We start from the raw sequence: 20,419 nt of genomic DNA on the forward strand, positions 1-20,419 counted from the left end.
GTAAACAATAACAAGTTTTCCGAATAAACACGGAACTACTTCGCGAAAAGACATGTGGTAGTGTTCCACCAATTGGAACTCGTGTGACTACATGCAGCACTCCACTGAATCGGCGTTATAAGTACGCCAGGAGGAATCAGACCAGCAGTGTGTACATAGCACTAGGACAGCTCTGGCCAATACTTGTACTGGCTGCAGCATAGTAGGCACTCGCCATAGCATTCTGTAGTACGTTGTATCTTAGTAATTGGTACAGTAGATTTTGGTCGTTAGTCTCCTTCATTGCCTTGTTCTCTCATATGGTTTCGCCACCACAAGAACTGTAGTGTTTCTTTGTTGTTCTAGCGTTTAAAAATTAATGCATGCCAAGAAGGCATTTTTGTTTTAATTATAATAAAGTGTGTTCAAACTTGATTGTTAGTTCTTTCCTGCCGACTGCAGGACATTACATTGTGACATATACCCACAACAACTACTACTGCAGATTGGATCATGGTGTAAGTTAGTTGTGTTTAGTGATTGTCAGTACATCACTGAGGACTCTGCCTTGCGGTAGTATTTGTTGTCGTCTATATCCTATTACACAATAGGTCCTTCTGCCTCCTTCTGAATGTAGCAGGAGTTCTCTGGTCTTTTAAAAACCGAATCGCACCGTCAAATTCCCGACTGATAAATTTATTGTTTCCAATGGCTGTGTTGCAAAGAAACATCTGTCCGGCCCCTCCTGCAAACTTTTTAAGGACGTGGCGTAACTGAGCTGAAATTTTAATATCTCAGATACTTCCTATTTAATGAACTTCCTACCTAACTACTTAACTGCGTCTGTAACCACCAATTGGAGGTAGGGAGAAAATCCTGAAGGGGGAAGAGTAGGGTTTGGAAACTGACAGTTGCATGATTGAATCTCTGAAGTTCACATTCTAGTATACACCAATATGATGCAAGGAAAAACTGTCCCATGCTGAGGGTACCGATTGAAGTAATTAGTGAAACAATCTAATAGAATGAGAGAATGTCTCCAAGATTGTGATTTATCAGGTATCCAATACTATGTTCAGGACAACAGAGAGATTATTTTGGCACATGACAGATGCTTGCTCGACAGGAAGCAGCCCATTGAGAGAGAGAGAGAAGAGGGGGAGGGAGGGAGGGAGGGAGGGGTAGAGGTAGAGAAGATGTGCTTCGACAGGAATTTCTCAGGTATCAATATCAAAGAGTTCTGTCACCCAATGCTTTGTCCAACAGGAAGTAACCAGAGGGGCGATATGTGATGGGAGGAAGGGCTTGGATGAAGGGATGAGGGGTGGGGAGGTTCCTTCTCCCATCGTCCTCCGCTGGTGGTATTACGAACTAGCTCACTTGCTATCTGCACTTCAGGGCGAGCACATACAGCAGCTTCTTCCACCGACCTGATATGCAAGATGTGTGTTTCGAAGCAGATTGTGCAGGTGCTGCAGCCAGAATTAGCCGCTTGAGGTGGCCAAGGACGCCGCCTTGTCCAAAGGGGGTCGCGGATGTGGGTGTGACCTAGGTGTTGGACGCCCCTCCAACCCCCCCTCCCCCCCCCCCCCCTCAAAAAAATAGCACAGTATTCTGAGACATTAGGATGTGCTGGTTTGGACAAGTCGGTCGGAATTCTCCCAAGCAGTGACAAGCGACAGGAAGTAGCGACTTGGCATGTGCTGACAGAGCGAGCCGGCTAGCGATGCGGCGTCCGACACTGGTTGCTGGGCACCCAGCCGTTGTAGTGCGGACTCTTGGATACTGGGTGCGGTGCAGCGCAGCAAAGCGGCCGTCACACACACACGTGAAGATACAGTGTCCATACCGGCGTGTCTGTCCTGCGGTTGGTGCGAAGACGTGATTATAAATTTTTCGTCAATATAATTATGTATGATGATTTATGTTGACGTCAGTTTTGTTACAGCGTTCCTTGCGCAATCGCAAAAAAGCGATATATTTGGTTACTTCTTTCGATGTACACTACTGGCCATTAAAATTGCTACACCAAGAAGAACTGACATGTGATTACATTTTCACGCGATTTGGGTGCATAGATCCAGAGAAATCAGTACCCGGAACAACCACCTCTGGACGTAATAACGGCCTTGATACGCCTGGGTATTGAGTCAGAGCTTCGATGGCGTGTACAGTACAGTTGCCCATGCAACTTCAACACGACATCACAGTTCATCAAGAGTAGTGACTGGAGTACTGTGACAAGCCAGTTGCTCGGCCACCACTGACCAGACGTTTTCAATTGCTGAGAGATCTGGAGAATGTGCTAGTCAGGGCAGCAGTCGAACATTTTCAGTATCCAGAAAGGACCGTACAGGACCTGCAGCATGCGGTCGTGCATTATCCTGCTGAAATGCAGGGTTTCGCAGGCATCGAATGAAGGGTAGAGCCACGGGTCGTAACACATCTGAAATGTAACGTCCACTGTTCAAAGTACCGCCAATGGAAACAAGAAGTGACCGAGACGTGTAACCATTGGCACCCCATACCATCACGCCAGGTGATACGCCAGTATGGCGATGACGAATACACGCTTCCAACGTGCGTTCACCGATATGTCGCCAGACACGGATGCGACCATCATGCTGCTGTAAACAGAACCTGGATTCATCCGAAAAAATTACGTTTTGCCATTCGTACACACAGGTTCGTCGTTGAGTACACCATCGCAGGCGCTCCTGTCTGTGATGCAGCGTCAAGGGTAACCGCAGCCATGGTCTCCGAGTTGATAGTCCATGCTGCTGCAAATGTCGTCGAACTATTCGTGCAGATGTTTGTTGTCTTGCAAACGTCCCCATCTGTTGACTCAGGGATCGAGACGTGGCTGCACGATCCGTTACAGCCATGCGGATAAGATGCCTGTCATCTCGACTGCTAGTGATACGAAGCCGTTGGGATCCAGCACGGCGTTCCGCATTACTCTCCTGAAGCCACCGATTCCGTATTCTGCTAACAGTCATTGGATCTTGACCAACGCGAGCAGCAATGTCGCGATACGATAAACCGCAATCGCGATAGGCTACAATCCGACCTTTATCAAAGTCGGATACGTGATGGTACGCATTTCTCCTCCTTACACGAGACATCACAACAACGTTTCAACAGGCAACGCCGGTCAACTGCTGTTTGCGTATGAGAAATCGGTTGGAAACCTTGTGTGAATGCTATGAAAAGATAACCATTTGCATATCACAGCATCTTCTACTTGTTGGTTAAATTTCGCGTCTGTAGCACGTCATCTTCGTGGTGTAGCAGTTCTAATGACTAGTAGTGTATTTTGCAGGACCTGCACATTCCGAAACAGCAGAGAATGATCAGATTTTCCCACCAAATAAAAGAGAGATCCAACTGTTGAACTGAATTTTATAGATAAACGTGCCGTTAATTGACATTTATTTGAATTTCCTTTCGTTAAAAAATAAATGTTTTTTTTGCGGTCAAGGCTATGCGTGTTCATTTTTAAAGTACTTTTTACCAGATCACATTTCCCCATGAGAAATGCTCTCAACAATTACTAATCGATTCTCATCATAGCACCGCCAATTAGTAAGTTCAGTTCAGTATGTTTATCCTGGTTGTAGCATTAATGCTGTTCAAATTCTCATTTAGCACATTATCCATTATACACTCATGCTCATAAATTATGGATAATGCTGATACAAGGTGAAACAACGCTCTGGTTGGGGATTTGCGGGTTTAAATCACCTCGGGGCATGACCATGCTGTGCATCTGACAAGCGGTCGTCACACGGTGGCGCTGGCAGCAGTCCACACACGCAGGAGTGTTGGTACATGTCACAGTACGGTGCAGCGAGTAAGTATGTAGACTTTTCAGACGTGCTAATGGTGACTGCGTGTTGAAAATGGCTCAAAGAACACATATTGATGACGTTATGAATAGTAGAATACTTGGGCAACTGGAGGCTGGTCAAACACAACATGTCGTAGCACAGGCCCTCCGTGTGCCACAAAGCGTGATCTCAAGATTATGGCAACGATTCCAGCAGACAGGAAACGTGTCCAGGCGCTACAGTACGGTACGTCCACAGTGTACAACACCACAACAAGATCGATATCTCACCATCAGTGCCTGCAGACGGTCACGGAGAACCACTGGTAGCCTTGCTCGGGACCTTACCGCAGCCACTGGAACAGTTGTCTCCAGACACCCAGTCTACAGACGACTCAACAGACATGGTTAATTCGCCCAGAGACCTGCAAGGTGCATTCCACTGACCCCTGGTCACAGGAGAGCCTGTAAAAGCTGGTGTCAAGGAGACAGTACATGGTCATTAGAACAGTCGTCCCAGGTTATGTTCACGGACGAGTCCAGGTATAGTCTGAACTGTGATTCTCGCTGGGTTTTCATCTGGCGTGAACCAGGAACCATATACCAACCCCTTAATGTCCTTGAAAGGGACCTGTATGGTGGTCGTGGTTTGGTGGTGTTGGGTGGCATTATGATTGGTGCCCATACACCCCTGTATGTCTTTGAGAGAGAAACTGTAATAGGTCAAGTGTATCGAGACGTCATTTTGCACCAGTATGTCCGCCTTTTCAGGGGTGTAGTGGGTCCCACCTTCCTCCTGATGGATGATAACACACGACCCCACCGAACTGCCATCTTGGAGGAGTACCTTGAAACAGAAGATATCAGGCGAATGGCATGGCCTGCCTGTTCTCCAGACCTGAACCCCATCGAGCACGTCTGGGATGCTCTCGGTGGACGTATCGCTGCACGTCTTCAAACCCCTATGACACTTCAGGAGCTCTGATAGGCACTGGAGCAAGAAGAGGAGGCTATACCCCAGAAGCATCTCGACCATCTGATCCAGAGTATGCCAACCCGTTGTGCGGCCTATGTACGTGTACATGGTGATCATATCCCATATTGATGTCTGGATACATGCGCAGGTAACAGTGGCGTTTTGTAGCACATGTGTTTCGGCACGATTTTCTCAACTTGTCACCAATACCATGTGTTGTGAATTGGCAGGAGCCAATTCACGGAGTTTGGAGGAAGCCGAAAGGCACGCGATTAAGCTCACGCAGGCTGGCATGAGGTCTGGAACAGGTCAGAGAAATAAGACTAGCAAAACAAGAGTAACTGGTAGAATACTTAACTTTAATCCACAATTGGTGAACATCTATCGTTACTGTACAGGCTTCACAATATTAATTATCAAATGCTATGGCGCCTTGCTAGGTCGTAGCAAATGACGTAGCTGAAAGCTATGCTAACTATCGCCTCGGCAAATAAGAGCGTATTTGTCAATGTAGCTTCGCTAGCAAAGTCGGCTGTACAACTGGGGCGAGTGCTAGTACGTCTCTCTAGACCTGCCGTGTGGCGGCGCTCGGTCCGCCATCACTGACAGTGGCGACACGCGGGTCTGTCGTATACTAGCGGACCGCGGCCGATTTAAAAGCTACCACCTAGCAAGTGTGGTGTCTGGCGGTGACACCACACCATGGGCTTACAGATCTGTGTCGTGTGTGTTCCCTATGTGCCTATGCTATTAGCGCCAGTTTTGTGTAGTGGCACGTTGTGTGGACCACATTCTGCAATTATCCTTAATTTATGAGCATGAGTGTAGTTACCATCTTACAACAGAAGTTTTGTTATAAGGCCATTGACGTTATTTACATGTTACAACGGTATTGCTCTTCTTTGCATAGGGCTTCTACACATTTGATATTCAACTGTTCTGGTTTTAAGCTAAGTTTAATTCATTTTCAGGTGACTAACTTGTATGTTTTTTTTACATCAACGTAAGTCAATTTTATCACTTTGTAGTGGTTCCTGCTGCAATGGTACACACATCAAACGTGGTCACGCAAGTTTCAGTTTTCACAACTGCGAAGGATATTGCGGAACGACGTCTACCATTACACCTTGTCAACCTTAAACGACAACAGCTACATGTAATAGCAATGTGAATAGGTCCGCAACACAACAATACATATTCACAATCAATATGAGAAACTAGCTTCTGACAGAGGCTCATAATGCACGTTGGTTAATGCATGTCCAATTTCATACGTTTTTGAAATTAGTCAATCCACATATAATCTATTGCGACTATGTAATTACTTTTTCGATGTTATAAAAGTACGGGTAATTTTTATGCAGAGATGCACCAGAAGACGCGATTAAAAACTCTGTGAAACTGCTAGTGTGATTCTACAGGGACTACAATAAATACAGCTATAGTGGATCAACGAGCTTTTATTCAGTTAAATGTTTATCGGCTGTACTCATTTCAACATCTGAATTGTGCTGCTTGAATGTTCTGTAAATTATGTATAAATGGTACTAGTTTCAGAGGATTAATACTGAATATTCGAGCTTTTTATGGAGAAAAATTACAAAAATGTGACAAAGGATAAGCTCCCTCCCACAAAATTTACTTTTTTTTTTACTTTTCGCTTTTAACACAACTTTAGGAGCGCGCCCATTCAGCCATCTCAAGTAAGGGATGGACGATAGAATGGCGTACTAGAGACGATTTTCTTGTCGGTTATGATGAAACAAACGTAAGTGCAACACAACACTCTTTTTTGTGGCAGTTTACTGTTACACAGCGTCACCACTTCAGATTCGGGCAACTGTCTCGATGGACAAGTGAGAGGAGACTCAACGCAACGGCTGGATAACAGCCGAACATAGCACTTTGAAAGAATGGCGGTGGAACTTTAAGTTCCGTGCAATCCTCCGACGGCAGAAGTACAGAGGAGGGTTACAGTAATGCTCCAACTCTACGGCGAAGGAAAAAGGTGGCTGGACGAGAACAAGCCATTGCTAGTGATTGTACCAAATGGACATAAAAACGTGGTCGTATTGACAACACTTACTTTTTTCCTTTCTTTATTGTATTTCAGTTCCCCATCATGGCGGGCTGGCAGTAGCATATGCGCTGCTCTTCAGCCAAAAGACATAAAACATACAATAGAAGACATTTAAAAATAACATAAAGGAGATATAAAAGAAGGGAACATTATGGAAGACAATAGACAAAAAGGGGTGACTGTAAAACGGAGATAAATACCGTAAAAAAGTAGCTCACAAAAAAAACCACACACTGGGACAATTAAAAGAACAAGGCGAAGTATGACCGGAGCACAAAAGAATCGACAAATGGCATAGCACATAACAATCACAGAGAGTAACACTAGGTACAAGTCCAGCACACAAGTAAAATCACACCTCTCGACTCACAGGAGAACAGCACCAAACACAACACTGACGTAGCACACTGATGACGATGAGCAAAACAGAGGATCTGCGTGGGGCATGGCGATGAGGGAGAAGGGAGGGAGGGGGGAGAAAGGGGAGACGGGCAGGGATGCGTCAGAGGACTGGGGGGGGGGGGGGGAAGGAAGTGGGAGGGTCACAGTTGGGGAGAGGGTGCAGGGACTCAAGGGGGAAAGGAAAATCCGCTCTGGGAGAAGGAGAGGAGACGAAAAGTGGGGCCCTGAGGAGGGGAGGGAGCAAGGCCAGGTTACAGTTGCAAGGAAGGGTATATGTCATAGTGTTCAACATCTGGGAGGGGGAGTGCTAGAAATTGCCCCTGATGAAGGAGATGGAGGGTGTGGAGGTGGATAGGCGGAGGGATACAGTGATAGAGGTGCGGCAACAGGTGGGGGGGTGGAGAGGAAGGAGGAAACCAATGGGTGATCAAGCCTGTGGACAGTGTAAAGGATGCAGAGATGTTGGAGGAAAAAGAGTAGGTGGGGAAAGGGGATGGGTCATACAGGAGTCGTGTGGGGGAAGGAAGGTGGATACACAAGGCAAGGCAGAGCGTGTGGCGTCCTAGGATTTGGAGGGACTTATAAGAGAGGGTGGGGGGAGGTGGGGGGGGGGGAGATCCAGGCACAACACTGGCATAGCATAGCATAGGATGGATGAAGGATTTGTAGGTGTGGAGGAAGGTGGAAAGATGCAATCCCCATGTCCAGCCAGACAGGAGTTTCAGATGGTGGAGGTGGGAATGGGCTTTCTGCTGGATGGTCAGGAGGTGAGGGGTCCAGGTGAGGTAACGGTCGAGGGTGAGGCCAAGGTATCTCAGGGTGGGGATGAGCTGGATGGGACGGCCATAAAGGGTGAGGTAGAAATCATGGAGACAAAGGAGCAGGTGGTGTGGCCTATGACAGTTGCCCAGGTTTTGGAGTGGTTGAGATGAAGGAACCACTGGTTACAGATGAGGGACAAGGGAGGGAGGGAGGAGAAAGGGGAGACAGGCAGGGATGTGTCAGAGGACTGGGGGGGGGGGGGGAAGGAAGAGGGACTTATAAAAGAGGGTGGGGGAAGGTGGAGATCCAGGCACAACACTGGCATAGCACAGCATAGGATGGACTGGTCAAGGTGGGTTTGGAGGGTGCGTTGGGACCATTGAAGGGTAGGATAGAGAACCAGGAAGGCAGTGTCGTCAGCATTTTGGAGAAGGTGGACTGTTGGGGGTGGCTAGGGCATATCAGCTGTGTACAAGAGATAAAGGAGGGGGAGACGACAGAACCCTGGGGGACGCCAGCTATGGGATAAGAGATATGGAACTTGGTGTTGTAGAGGGTGACATCAGAAGGACGGTGCGAGAGTAAGGAAGCGACAAGACAGACAAAGTTGATAGGCAGGGCTTAGGTTTGGAGTTTAAAGAGGAGACTGGGATGCCATACACGGTCATAGGCATTTTGGAGATCGAGGGAAGCAAAAATGGCGGAGCGACCAGAGTTAAGCTGGAGGGAGAGAAGATAAACGAGGTTAAGGAGTTGGTCTTTGGAAGAGAAGGAGGGTCGGAAGCTACACTGGGTAAGAGGGAGACAACACTCACTTTTTTTTTCTTTATTGTTATTTTAATACCTAAACAATCAGGTAGGCTGTTAGTGGCATGCTAAGCCGCTCTTCAGATATAGTGTTGACAATAACAGAACACAGAATGAAGAATCAGAATGAACATGGTGACGGGCAAAAAAATAGTGGTCACAGATACACAAAAAAACACGGAGCCATTCACACTCGACTATAACAACACTGCAAACAGGTTGACATGGCGCACGTAACACTGATGAATCCAATGGCACAAGTGAACGTAGAAGTGTGACGGCGGACACTAAAAACACGAAACGACGTCACACACACGAGACACTGATGGCGATGATCTCTGGCACGCGAAAGTCCACGTAGCGTGTGTGAGTCCGGGGACCTGCCAAGGGGGGAAGAAGGGTGAGGGGGGGTGGAGAAGGTGGAGAGGGGAGAACAAAGATGCCAATGGCTGAGGAGGTGGGTTGGAGGAGTAGAGGGACAGGGGAGGGGAAGCCCGGGGAAGGAGTGGGGAGGAAGGGAGGAGGGAGGGAGTGCGCCCAAAGGAACAGACACAGGAAGAGGGAGGGAGGATCAAAGTTGGTAGGAGGGGTAAATGGAGGGGAGGAGGACATCATCAGGGAGGGAGAGCTGGCGGAAGCCACCTTGGGAGAGGGTAAGGAGGGTGGAGAGATGGAGACCAGGTGGGACGTGGGAATACAGGCGCGGCAGCGGGTGGGGGTGGTAGAAGATGGGCGAGACAAACGGGTGAGGAGGATCGAGTTTGCGGGAGGTGTACAGGATCTGTATCCTTTCAAGGAAAAGGAGGAGGTGGGGGAAGGGGATGAGATCGTACAGGATCCACGTGGGGGAGGGGAGACGGATGTGACAGGCGAGGCGGAGAGCATGGCGTTCAAGGATTTGAAGGGATTTATAAAAGGTAGGGGGGCGGAGATCCAGGCCGAATGGGGGTAACAAAGGATAGGGCGGATGAGGGATTTATAGTTGTGGAGGATTGTGGAGGGGTCTAGACCCCACGTACGGCCGGAAAGGAGCTCGAGGAGACGGAGTAGGGAACATGCCTTGGCTTGGATTGTCCGGAGATGGGGAGTCCAGGAGAGGCGACGGTCGAGGGTGACGCCAAGGTACTTAAGGGTGGGAGTGAGGGCGATAGGACGGCCATAGATGGTGAGATAGAAATCAAGGAGGCGGAAGGAATGGGTGGTTTTGCCTACAATGATCGCCTGGACAACACTCACCCTCCGAGCAAAATTTATTTGGGACGCGGCAGTAAGCTAAACTGGGGACAGGCGGCTTTGCCAAATGGCGGTAGTTTTCCACTACAAAATCTCTGAACATGAAGCATTAACCTTCTGAAAATAGTAACATTTAATAAAGAGCATTGTCTTAGGAGAGGTATCTTACTGACGGTATTTGAAAAGTGTTCTATATTTGCAGTACTCGTCCTATTGTTCTGAGATACCTGTGCCTGACGCGGCCGAAAGTGCTGCTTGGACGGAGGCGACGGCGTCGGCCACCTGCTGGACTGAGGTGACATCTAGCGGCAGCACGCGCAACCTGGAGGAGCAGTCTGCGGCGAGTCTGCGCGCACCGGGACCCTCAGGGAACAGGCAGCCCGCGAACACTGGCACCCCCAGAGCGTCCAGACGGCGCGCCAGTTCGTGCCCGAGGCCCGTGTCGCAGCCTGCGCAGCACCTCAGAATTAGAAAATATGCCGCTGCTCACAAGGGAAACTCCTCATCACACCTCCCTCAGATTTAGTGGTAAGACGGCCCAGAGGATAGCCTGTCAAAAAACCGGACACAGATCATGCATGAAAACAGGAAGAGGGTATACTGAACTATGAGAAAAGAAGCAAATAGAAACAGTCAGTGGTCTAAGTTCGAGATTATTTCCATCGAGCATAGCTCGTGTGGTTACGGAGTTGGTCTCCAAAGCATGAGATCTGTGTTCAGAACTCCCTCGTGCACCTTAATTTTCTTTTTCTTTCACCATATTATGAACAGTCTGTCCAGTCATCGACGCCTCTGTTCGCCGTATTCAAATCTGTGTCTGTGTCGTGGTATAACGTCCGTTTGCAACAGGAATGTGTAAGGAAAGGATCTGCAGACGTACGTGCCTCCTATTTGTACTACACAACTACCACATGTTATGAGTCTTCGTTTCGTTTTGGAAGTTTTGACTCTTGAATTTCTCTGTTGTAACGTAGTTTACAACCGTTTATTTGTTGTTTTAATTTCTGCGAGAGGTCTAGGACATCTAGCCTGGTCTCCCTATTCATCACATTTACTTGCCACGGTAAAATACAGGGTGATTCAAAAAGAATACCACAACTTTAGGAATTTAAAACTCTGCAACGACAAAAGGCAGAGCTAAGCACTATCTGTCGGCGAATTAAGGGAGCTATAAAGTTTCATTTAGTTGTACATTTGTTCGCTTGAGGCGCTGTTGACTAGGCGTCAGCGTCAGTTGATGCTAAGATGGCGACCGCTCAACAGAAAGCTTTTTGTGTTATTGAGTACGGCAGAAGTGAATCGACGACAGTTGTTCAGCGTGCATTTCGAACGAAGTATGGTGTTAAACCTCCTGATAGGTGGTGTATTAAACGTTGGTATAAACAGTTTACAGAGAATGGGTGTTTGTGCAAAGGAAAAAGTTCTGGACGGCCGAGAACGAGTGATGAAAATGTAGCACGCATCCAGTAAGCATTTGTTCGCAGCCCAGGAAAATCGACTCGCAGAGCTAGCAGAGAGCTGCAAATTCCACAATCAATTATTTATTGGCACTTATCTGTCTGTAACTACCTGAACGTCAACTACCCGAGGCGATGGATCGGCCGCCAGGCAGCCCGTGACAGAGCACTTCATCACTGGCCTCCAAGAAGTCCTGATCTTACCCCCTGCGATTTTTTCTTATGGGGGTATGTTAAGGATATGGTGTTTCGGCCACCTCTCCCAGCCACCATTGATGATTTGAAACGAGAAATAACAGCAGCTATCCAAACTGTTACGCCTGATATGCTACAGAGAGTGTGGAACGAGTTGGAGTATCGGGTTGATATTGCTCGTGTGTCTGGAGGGGGCCATATTGAACATCTCTGAACTTGTTTTTGAGTGAAAAAAAAACCTTTTTAAATACTCTTTGTAATGATGTATAACAGAAGGTTATATTATGTTTCTTTCATTAAATACACATTTTTAAAGTTGTGGTATTCTTTTTGAATCACCCTGTATTCTACCACGTGACTCATATTCTGTAACTAGTGTACAATACGACAATTTTCAAGACTAAAGAAGGAGAACAGACACGTCAATAACCGGACGGACAGTTCACAATTACCGAGCGAGGTGGCGCAGTGGTTAGACACTGGACTCGCATTCGGGAGGACGACGGTTCAATCCCGCGTCCGGCCATCCTGATTTAGGTTTTCCGTGATTTCCCTAAATCGCTCCAGGCAAATGCCGGGATGGTTCCTTTGAAAGGGCACGGCCGACTTCCTTCCCCGTCCTTCCCTAATCCGATGAGACCGATGACCTCGCTGTCTGGTCTCCCCCAAAACAACCCAACCCCAACCTGTGCATAGTTCCATCCAGTACCATTGAAGTTATTCGCAGAAGTTCACAATTTTGTAATAAAAAAAAGCACAAAGAAGATTTGAACATGGTTCTCCCGCATTGCAGCCCAACGCCGTGACCACCGACCACGACAGGGCGGCTGTTGCACTCTATTCGATGATACATGTGCTGAACTTGGAGGGTAAACTTTTCTTTTTCACTGTTCAGTTTACATTCTTCCTGTTTTCAGGGTTGATCTATGCTCTGTTTTTGACGGGCTATACATTGGGTAATTTCACCACTAAATCTGAGGGGAGTGCGATGGGGAGTTTCCCTTGTCAGAGCCAACATTTATAGTAAGAGATATGTCACAAACTACCTTGTCGTCGCGTTTCTTACAATAAACTTTCTAGTCTCGTTAAAAATATGTTCCTTCCTCAACTGAGAAACCCTAGTACTTAGAAGCCTCCATTCTACAGCTGTCTTCCTTAACATACTTCAGAGGTTTTTGTGAACTCCAGTGTCCCTACCACACGACTTGAATTAATGCACACGGATGACAAAAGTCACGGGATACCTCTTAATATCCTTTAGCCTGGAGTAGTGCAGCAACTCGATGTGGCATACCCTCACCAAGTCGTTGGAAGTCCCATGCAGAAATATTGATCCATTTTGCCTATAGCCGTCTGTAATTACTAACGCGAATTCTTTACAGATGAATGGAAAAACTGGTAGAAGCCGACCTCGGAGAAGATCAGTTTGGGTTCCGTAGAAATGTTGGAACACTTGAGGCAAAACTGACCCTACGACTTATGTTAGAAAATAGATTAAGGAAAGGCAAACCTACGTTTCTAGCATTTCTAGACTTAGAGAAAGCTTTTGACAACGTTAACTGGAATATTCTCTTTCAAATTCTGAAGGTGTCAGGGGTAAAATACAGGGAGCGAAAGGCTATTTACAATTTGTACAGAAACCAGATGGCAGTTATAAGAGTCGAGGGACATCAAAAGGGAAGCAGCGGTTGGGAAAGGAGTGAGACAGGGTTGCAGCCTATCCCCGATGTTATTAAATCTGTTACATTGAGCAAGCAGTGAAGGAAACAAAAGAAAAATTCGGTGTAGGTATTAAAATCCATGGAGAAGAAATAAGAACCTTGAGGTTCGCCGAAGACATTGTAATTCTGCCGGACAACAAAGGACTCCGAAGAGCAGTTGAACGGAATGGACAGTGTCTTGAAAGGAGGATATAAGATGAACATCAACAAAACCAAAACGATGATAATGAAATGTAGTCGAATTAAGTCGTGTGATGCTGAGAGAATTAGATTAGGAAATGAGACTTAAAGTAGTAAAGGAGTTTTGCTATTTGGGGAGCAAAATAACTGATGATGGTCGAAGTAGAGAGGATATAAAATGTAGATTGGCAATGGCAAGGAAAGCGTTTATGAAGAAGAGAAATTTGTTAACATCGAGTATAGTTTGAAGTGTCAGGAAGTCTTTTCTGAAAGTTTTTGTATGGAGTGTAGCCATGTATGGAAGTGAAACATGGACGGTAAATAGTTTGGACAAGAAGAGAATAGAAGCTTTCGAAATGTGGTGCTACAGAAGAATGCTGAAGATTAGATGGGTAGATCACATAACTAATGAGGAAGTATTGAATAGGATTGGGGAGAAGAGAAGTTTGTGGCACAAGTTGACCAGAAGAAGGGGTCGGTTGGTAGGACATATTCTGAGGCATCAAGGGATGACCAATTTAGTATTGGAGGGCAGCGTGGAGGGTAAAAATCGTAGAGGGAGACCAAGAGATGAATACTCTAAGCAGATTCAGAAGGATGTAGGTTGCAGTAGGTACTGGGAGATGAAGAAGCTTGCACAGCATAGAGTAGCATGGAGAGCTGCATCAAACCAGTCTCAGGACTGAAGACCACAACAACAACAACAATTACGAAAGTGTTCCCGGTGCAGGATATTGGCACGAACTTACTTCCGTCCCACAGATGTTCGATGTGATTCATGTCAAACGATCTGGGTGGCCAAATCATTCACTCGATTTGTCCAGAATGTTGTTTAAACCAGGCGCGAACAATTGTGGCTCGGTGACAACGAATGGCTGTAAATGTCTCCAAATAGCCGAACATAGCCATTTACTGTCATTAATCGATTCATTTGGGCCAGATGACCCAATCCATTCCACGTAAAGACAGCCCAGACCACTATGGAGCCACCACAAGCTTACACAATGCGTTGTTGACAATTTGGCTCCATCTCTTCGTGGAGTCTGCGCCACACTCTAGCCCTAGCATCAGTTCTTACTAACTGAAATCGGGACTCATCTGACCAGGCTAAGGTTTTCCAGTCGTCTAGGGTCCAATTGATATGGTCAAAAGCCCAGGAAAGGCACTGCAGACGATGTCGTGCTGTTAGCAAGGGACTAGCGTGCATCGTCTGCCGCCATAGGCCATTAACGCCGACTATCGGCGGATATGTTTGTCGTAAACCTGATGTTGATTTCTTCGGTTGTTTCGCGCATTGTTGCTTGTCTGTTAGCACTGACAACTCTACGCAAACGGCTCTGCTCGTAAAGCAAAGGCCATCGGCCACTGCATTGTCTGCGTTGGGACGTAATGCCTGAAATTGGTATTCTAGGCGCACGCTTGCCACTGTGGATCTCGGAGTATTGAATTCCCTATCGATAACTACCATTCCTCGTTCGAAGTCTGTTAATTCCCGTCGTGCGGCGGTAATCACGTCGGAAAGTTTTTCGCATCAACTGGGGCAAAAACGTAATACTGCGTTATCTAATACTGAGGAAGCTGTTAATACGAATAGTAACCAAGACTGGTGTGATTTTTCGGTCTGATTACGTCTGTTTTGTCACTGTCTGTCAGAGAAACGAAACAGACTTTTCAAATATTGCAGCAGTTGTAGCACACGCCAATAAGCGAGACAGTTTTGGCACAAATGGTCATTCTCATCTTCCTCATTGACGTAAATAACACGACAAAATATAAATCTAGAAGTACCAATATCAAATGCCTATTAGTCCTACTGCAAGCAAAAAATTTTATGTTAAGAAATAGTTTTACATTTCATTGATATGCTCCAGTTTCTCAACCATGAGATCGAAAAGTAGTAGTAATAGGAAATTTTCATATATAAATTTGGAATCGTCATATTATTCTTTATAATTTGTGTGATGTCCCCGTTTCTTCTCCTTTCTCGTTCTAACAAACAATCTTGTCATCACTAATTCTGTAATGAATCCTGTCGTAGTCAAAACTTATTCTCCAGTTAACATCACTAACCCTGCCAGAATCAGCAGTTTAGTTAACCTGCGTTTATTCTCCGGTTAGGCATTATTACGTGTTCCTACAACGCAGTTCCGCAGTACTCCGAGAATAGAACTTAACAGGCTGCTAACTGGGGACTGTGTAACTGGCTCTGGCTCTGAGCACTATGGGACTTAACATCTATGGTCATCAGTCCCCTAGAACTTAGAACTACTTAAACGTAACTAACCTAAGGACAGCACACAACACCCAGTCATCACGAGGCAGAGAAAATCCCTGGCCCCGCCGGGAATCGAACCCGGGAACCCGGGCGTGGGAAGCGAGAACGCTACCGCACGACCACGAGCTGCGAACCGATGTGTAACTGGCCCTTAGTAGTGTAGCGTTCTGGCAAAATTTTTCTCTAAGAATTTCATTTTCTTCGATACACCGAGTCAGTTCTGTTTTACTCGATGGCATGCCGTCTATTACTATGAACTGTGACCTTTGTGACAGGAAATCGCAAATCCAGCGGCAGAATTGAGGCGTTATTCCATATGCACACAGTTTGGTTGGAAGACGATTGGGAGGAACATAAGAACTATATGGCGAGCTCCACTTTAATCTCGGAAGCAAGACTGGCAGTTCAAATGGTTCAAATGGCTCTGAGTACTATGGGACTTAACTTCTGAGGTCATCAGTCCCCTAGAACTTAGAACTACTTAAACCTAACTTAACCTAAGGACATCACATACATTCATGCCCGAGGCAGGATTCGAACCTGCGACCGTAGCGGTCGCGCGGTTCGAGACTGTAGTGCCTAGAACCGCTCGGCCACTGCGGCCGACGACTGGCAGTCTTTACCATTTCCTCTAGCCGTCCGAAACCAGAGAGAATATCCTCTGATCCATAGCGACACACGTCATTGGTACCAAATGAGTCACCACCTGCAGCTGGCTGCACCCTGTACCCTTCATGGCATCCGCAAGCACCCTTTTCACATCCGAATGACTCCCTCCGGTATACACACGGAGTGCACACTGGCTTCCCCTCTTTGGCAGCCATGTTCCTACGGGGCCCCATTACACACCTAACATTGGAGTTCCCAACTACCAGCAAACCCATCGTCTGTGAATGCCCAAATCTTGCGAGCCGAGAAGCTTCCTCTGGCACAGGGTGGACGACTGCATCCGGCTTAGAGGCATCGTCGGCCACACACGTCCCTCGCATCCCTGCGTCTGACCTGCCACAGTGACGCCCCTTGGCAGCAGCCTCAAGCTGTTTGACGGAAGCCGACGTAGCCCGGAGCTGTGAGCGACGGGTCGCCAACTCAGCTTGCATCTGTACACAGCAATCACAGTTCCTGCCTATTACTGCATTCGCTCCTGTTCGAAGCTTGTAAAAGTATGTAACAAACGAACAGTGTATTCGAGTTATTAGAAGCAGGAGTTCAAAGTGCTCTCTCTTTGACCGTGTAACCGACACTGAGCTACACAAACCAAAACAAAGAAAAGTCTATACAACACGAGGGTCGATAACAACGGCGATAGTGTATGCTACGCTATTATTAAACTACAAATAAAAGGTTGTTTCACCAACTGCGACATGGTCGCATATACAAACAGTCCAATACTGTCAAATGTTTTTTATTCCAGTCTTTGATCACAATTTGAATTCTTTAGACGATGACCGATTTCAGTCCGTAATGACCATCCTCAGATCTTTTTTACACCATGGCCTTATCACTTTAGGACATGGTGTAAAAAAGATCTGAGGATGGTCATTACGGAATGAAACCGGTCATCGTCTAAAGAATTCATATTGTGATCAAAGACTAGAATAAAAAACATTTGATAAAAGGTTTTGCCTAGTAAGCACTAGGAGAAGCAAGAAATTACTCAGGTATCTCTAAATAAGTCGCTACTGTTGGAAGCTCGTAAAAATATACAACAAACGAACGGTGTACTCGCTATATTAGTAGCAGGAGCATCAGGTGCTCTGTCTCTGACGGTCTATCCGACACAGTTTTAAGGAAGAAGGTGTTTTATGACAATAGATCAGTAACGTTGGAGAATGGCTGCTTTGTTTACACACATGCAATATGACCAAGGATGGCGACACAGATGTAAAACCTCCAGAGGCAATGACAGAGTCAGTATCTTGAAAATAACTTCGTGAGAAAATTATTTCTCATTTAGCAAGTACAACTAAAACACCACACACACACTCACTCACACACACACACACACACACACACACACACACACACACACACACACGCGTGCGCGCACGCACGCACACACACACACTGGTAGGTTGTTTATCATAATACGCAAGTATAATTACAGATATCCATGAAAATGCTTCCAAAATTAAATTGTACTATTTCTCATAAGAAATTAGGTTACATACACTTTGCAAGCACAGTGGACCTTCCGTTTAAGTACTTCCAAATCTAAATTGTCTGTGTTACTTATTAAAGTCCAATAACTTGTATTCTTCAAGCAGACCTTATTAACCATGAATGTTCAACAGCATAACCACACTTGCAAGCACTATGACACTTCAAATTAAATATTTATGCCTCTAAATAGTCTGTATAATTCATTAACATACACATGTCTCACTTACTGGCACAACTTAATTAATTTATAAGGTTAGTAGGCGACTGTACTTCGATCTTTCTACCATACATTTAAGTGAGCTAAAGACGTAGATAATGGTAGCAAAACACACAAATACGCGCTACTGTAGATCTAACGTACAGCACCAAGAATTAGGAAAATGAACAATGTTTGTCCCACACCAAAAAACTCCACAGATTTGAAAGTCAGTCAAACATTACAGTAAACCAATTGTAGGGATTAAATTCATTTTACAGATCTAAAGTTTTTCTCCTTGTGTCCTGACACAGTGGAAAACTGTATTCTTTTCATACCCAGTGTAATACTGCATAATGTTGTTTACTCAGTATGGTAAATATTATAGCTTTTCAGTCCTTCTATAATGTATAATATACAGTTGTTGTCTCATTAAAATAAGGAGTCCAGAGAGAGAGGAAGTTTTAATCATCATTATGTGTTTACACAGACAACAAAATCGGGTACCTCTCTAGCCGAAAGTTAGCATCACTGCTTTCAGATGGATACATTATTACACTGGTGAACAGAAAATAGATTAGATTAATGAATGAGAAATTGAATCGTAAACCTATTCCTCTCTCTGTCTTTCTCTCTCGCTCTCTCTTCTCCTTTCTCTCTATTTCTCTCTCCTCTCTCTCTCTCTGTTTCATCTCTTTCCCCCCTCCCTCTATCTCTCTCTCTTTTTCTCTGACACTCAATTCGTCTTTCCTTAATCCAGCACCATTTCTGTTGATTAGTGAAGTATTGTATCTGTTATTTGTAGGGAATTCTGAGATATTAAAGTATGTACATCACTCCTGGTTACAGATACAGTTGTACAAAATTGTTAAGGCTTTCGTGGCCACTTGTTGACAAACTGCCTATTGGCTTCTGTCTCGGGTTCTTCGGCCGACGTTCATCTAATGATTTTTCTGCCATACATTCCCAGAGTGTCGGACAGAATCGGCCGTATATTGCGCAAACATGGCGTAAAGACGATTTTCAAACCGACAAGGATGATCAAAGAGTGTCTTAGATCGGCGAAGGAGAAAAGAGACCCACTTGCAATGTCGGGAATATACCGTATACCATGCACATGCGGAAAAGTTTATGTCGAAATGACTGGACGATCCATCAACACCAGGATCAAAGAGCATAAGCGACATTGCAGGTTGGGACAGGTGGAGAAATCGGCCGTGGCAGAGCACGCACTGAATGAGACCGACCACGTAATAAAATTCGCCGACACGGAAGTTCTGGCTGTAGAGAAGCATTATCACACGCACTTGTTCAGAGAAGCTGTAGAAATACAAAAACATGCGGTTTGAACAAGAAAGAGGAAAGCCTTAAGGTCAACGGATCCTGGCTTCCCGTACTGCAGCGAAAGACCGTCGCAGGTAGCAAGAGGAGAACCGCACCGGAAACGACCGCGGAGAAGCCCTCGGACGTTGTCGCGCCAGGTACATATAGTCTTCGCCCGCGAGCTCGGCTCCAGTTCACCACCGGCAATGGAGGGTGAAGCTTTGACAATGCCAGCCACTCGTGCTGGCGAAACGTCAGAAAAATCATTAGATGAACGTCGGCCGAAGAACCCGAGACAGAAGCCAATAGGCAGTTTGTCAGTTACAGTTGTGCTGTAATATGAGCCCAGTGTTAAAGTTGTTATATTTCTCTATGTAGCAGGAAAGGGTAATGGGTAAGAGGTAACAGGTAACAAGTAATGGTAAAAAGGTATCAGGTATTGGCAGTGGGCAATGGGTATGGGTAGCAGGTTCACTGTACCTTTGTTGTTTACTATTTCCCATTCGCCATCTATTATGCACTCTTTATTACATACCATTTTTTGATATAGTTACAATTGTTACACTTTTTAGGTAACAGGATGATGTGAAATAGGTAACCAGTAATGGTGAACAGTCAATGTTAAACTGTTAATAGTATAATGTAAATGGTAAATGGCAAATAGCAGAAAGTAAACAGTGAATGGTAAATGGTAAAAGAAACACGGTAAACAGTGAACAAAAAGTTTATACAAGAAATAAGTTATTGGGAACAGTAAATGGGTGTCAGGTAATGGGTATTGTGTACCAGGTATTGGGTGACAGGCATTGGGTAAAGAGTAATCGGCACTTCATACTCTTCA

General features: G+C 45.8%; 1 protein-coding gene across 1 annotated transcript in view; it reads right to left on the bottom strand.

Annotated features, from left to right (window-relative positions):
• LOC124606846 (estradiol 17-beta-dehydrogenase 2-like) overlaps window positions 1-20,419 on the bottom strand; it is a 173,862-nt gene that overhangs the window by 131,396 nt on the left and 22,047 nt on the right. The window contains exon 2 of the mRNA XM_047138962.1: window positions 10,296-10,517. Coding sequence (XP_046994918.1) covers window positions 10,296-10,517 — 222 coding nt within the window. The remainder of the gene's footprint in view (window positions 1-10,295; window positions 10,518-20,419) is intronic.

This window comes from Schistocerca americana, chromosome 1, assembly GCF_021461395.2.
Source record: "Schistocerca americana isolate TAMUIC-IGC-003095 chromosome 1, iqSchAmer2.1, whole genome shotgun sequence".
Classification (NCBI taxonomy): domain Eukaryota; kingdom Metazoa; phylum Arthropoda; class Insecta; order Orthoptera; family Acrididae; genus Schistocerca; species Schistocerca americana.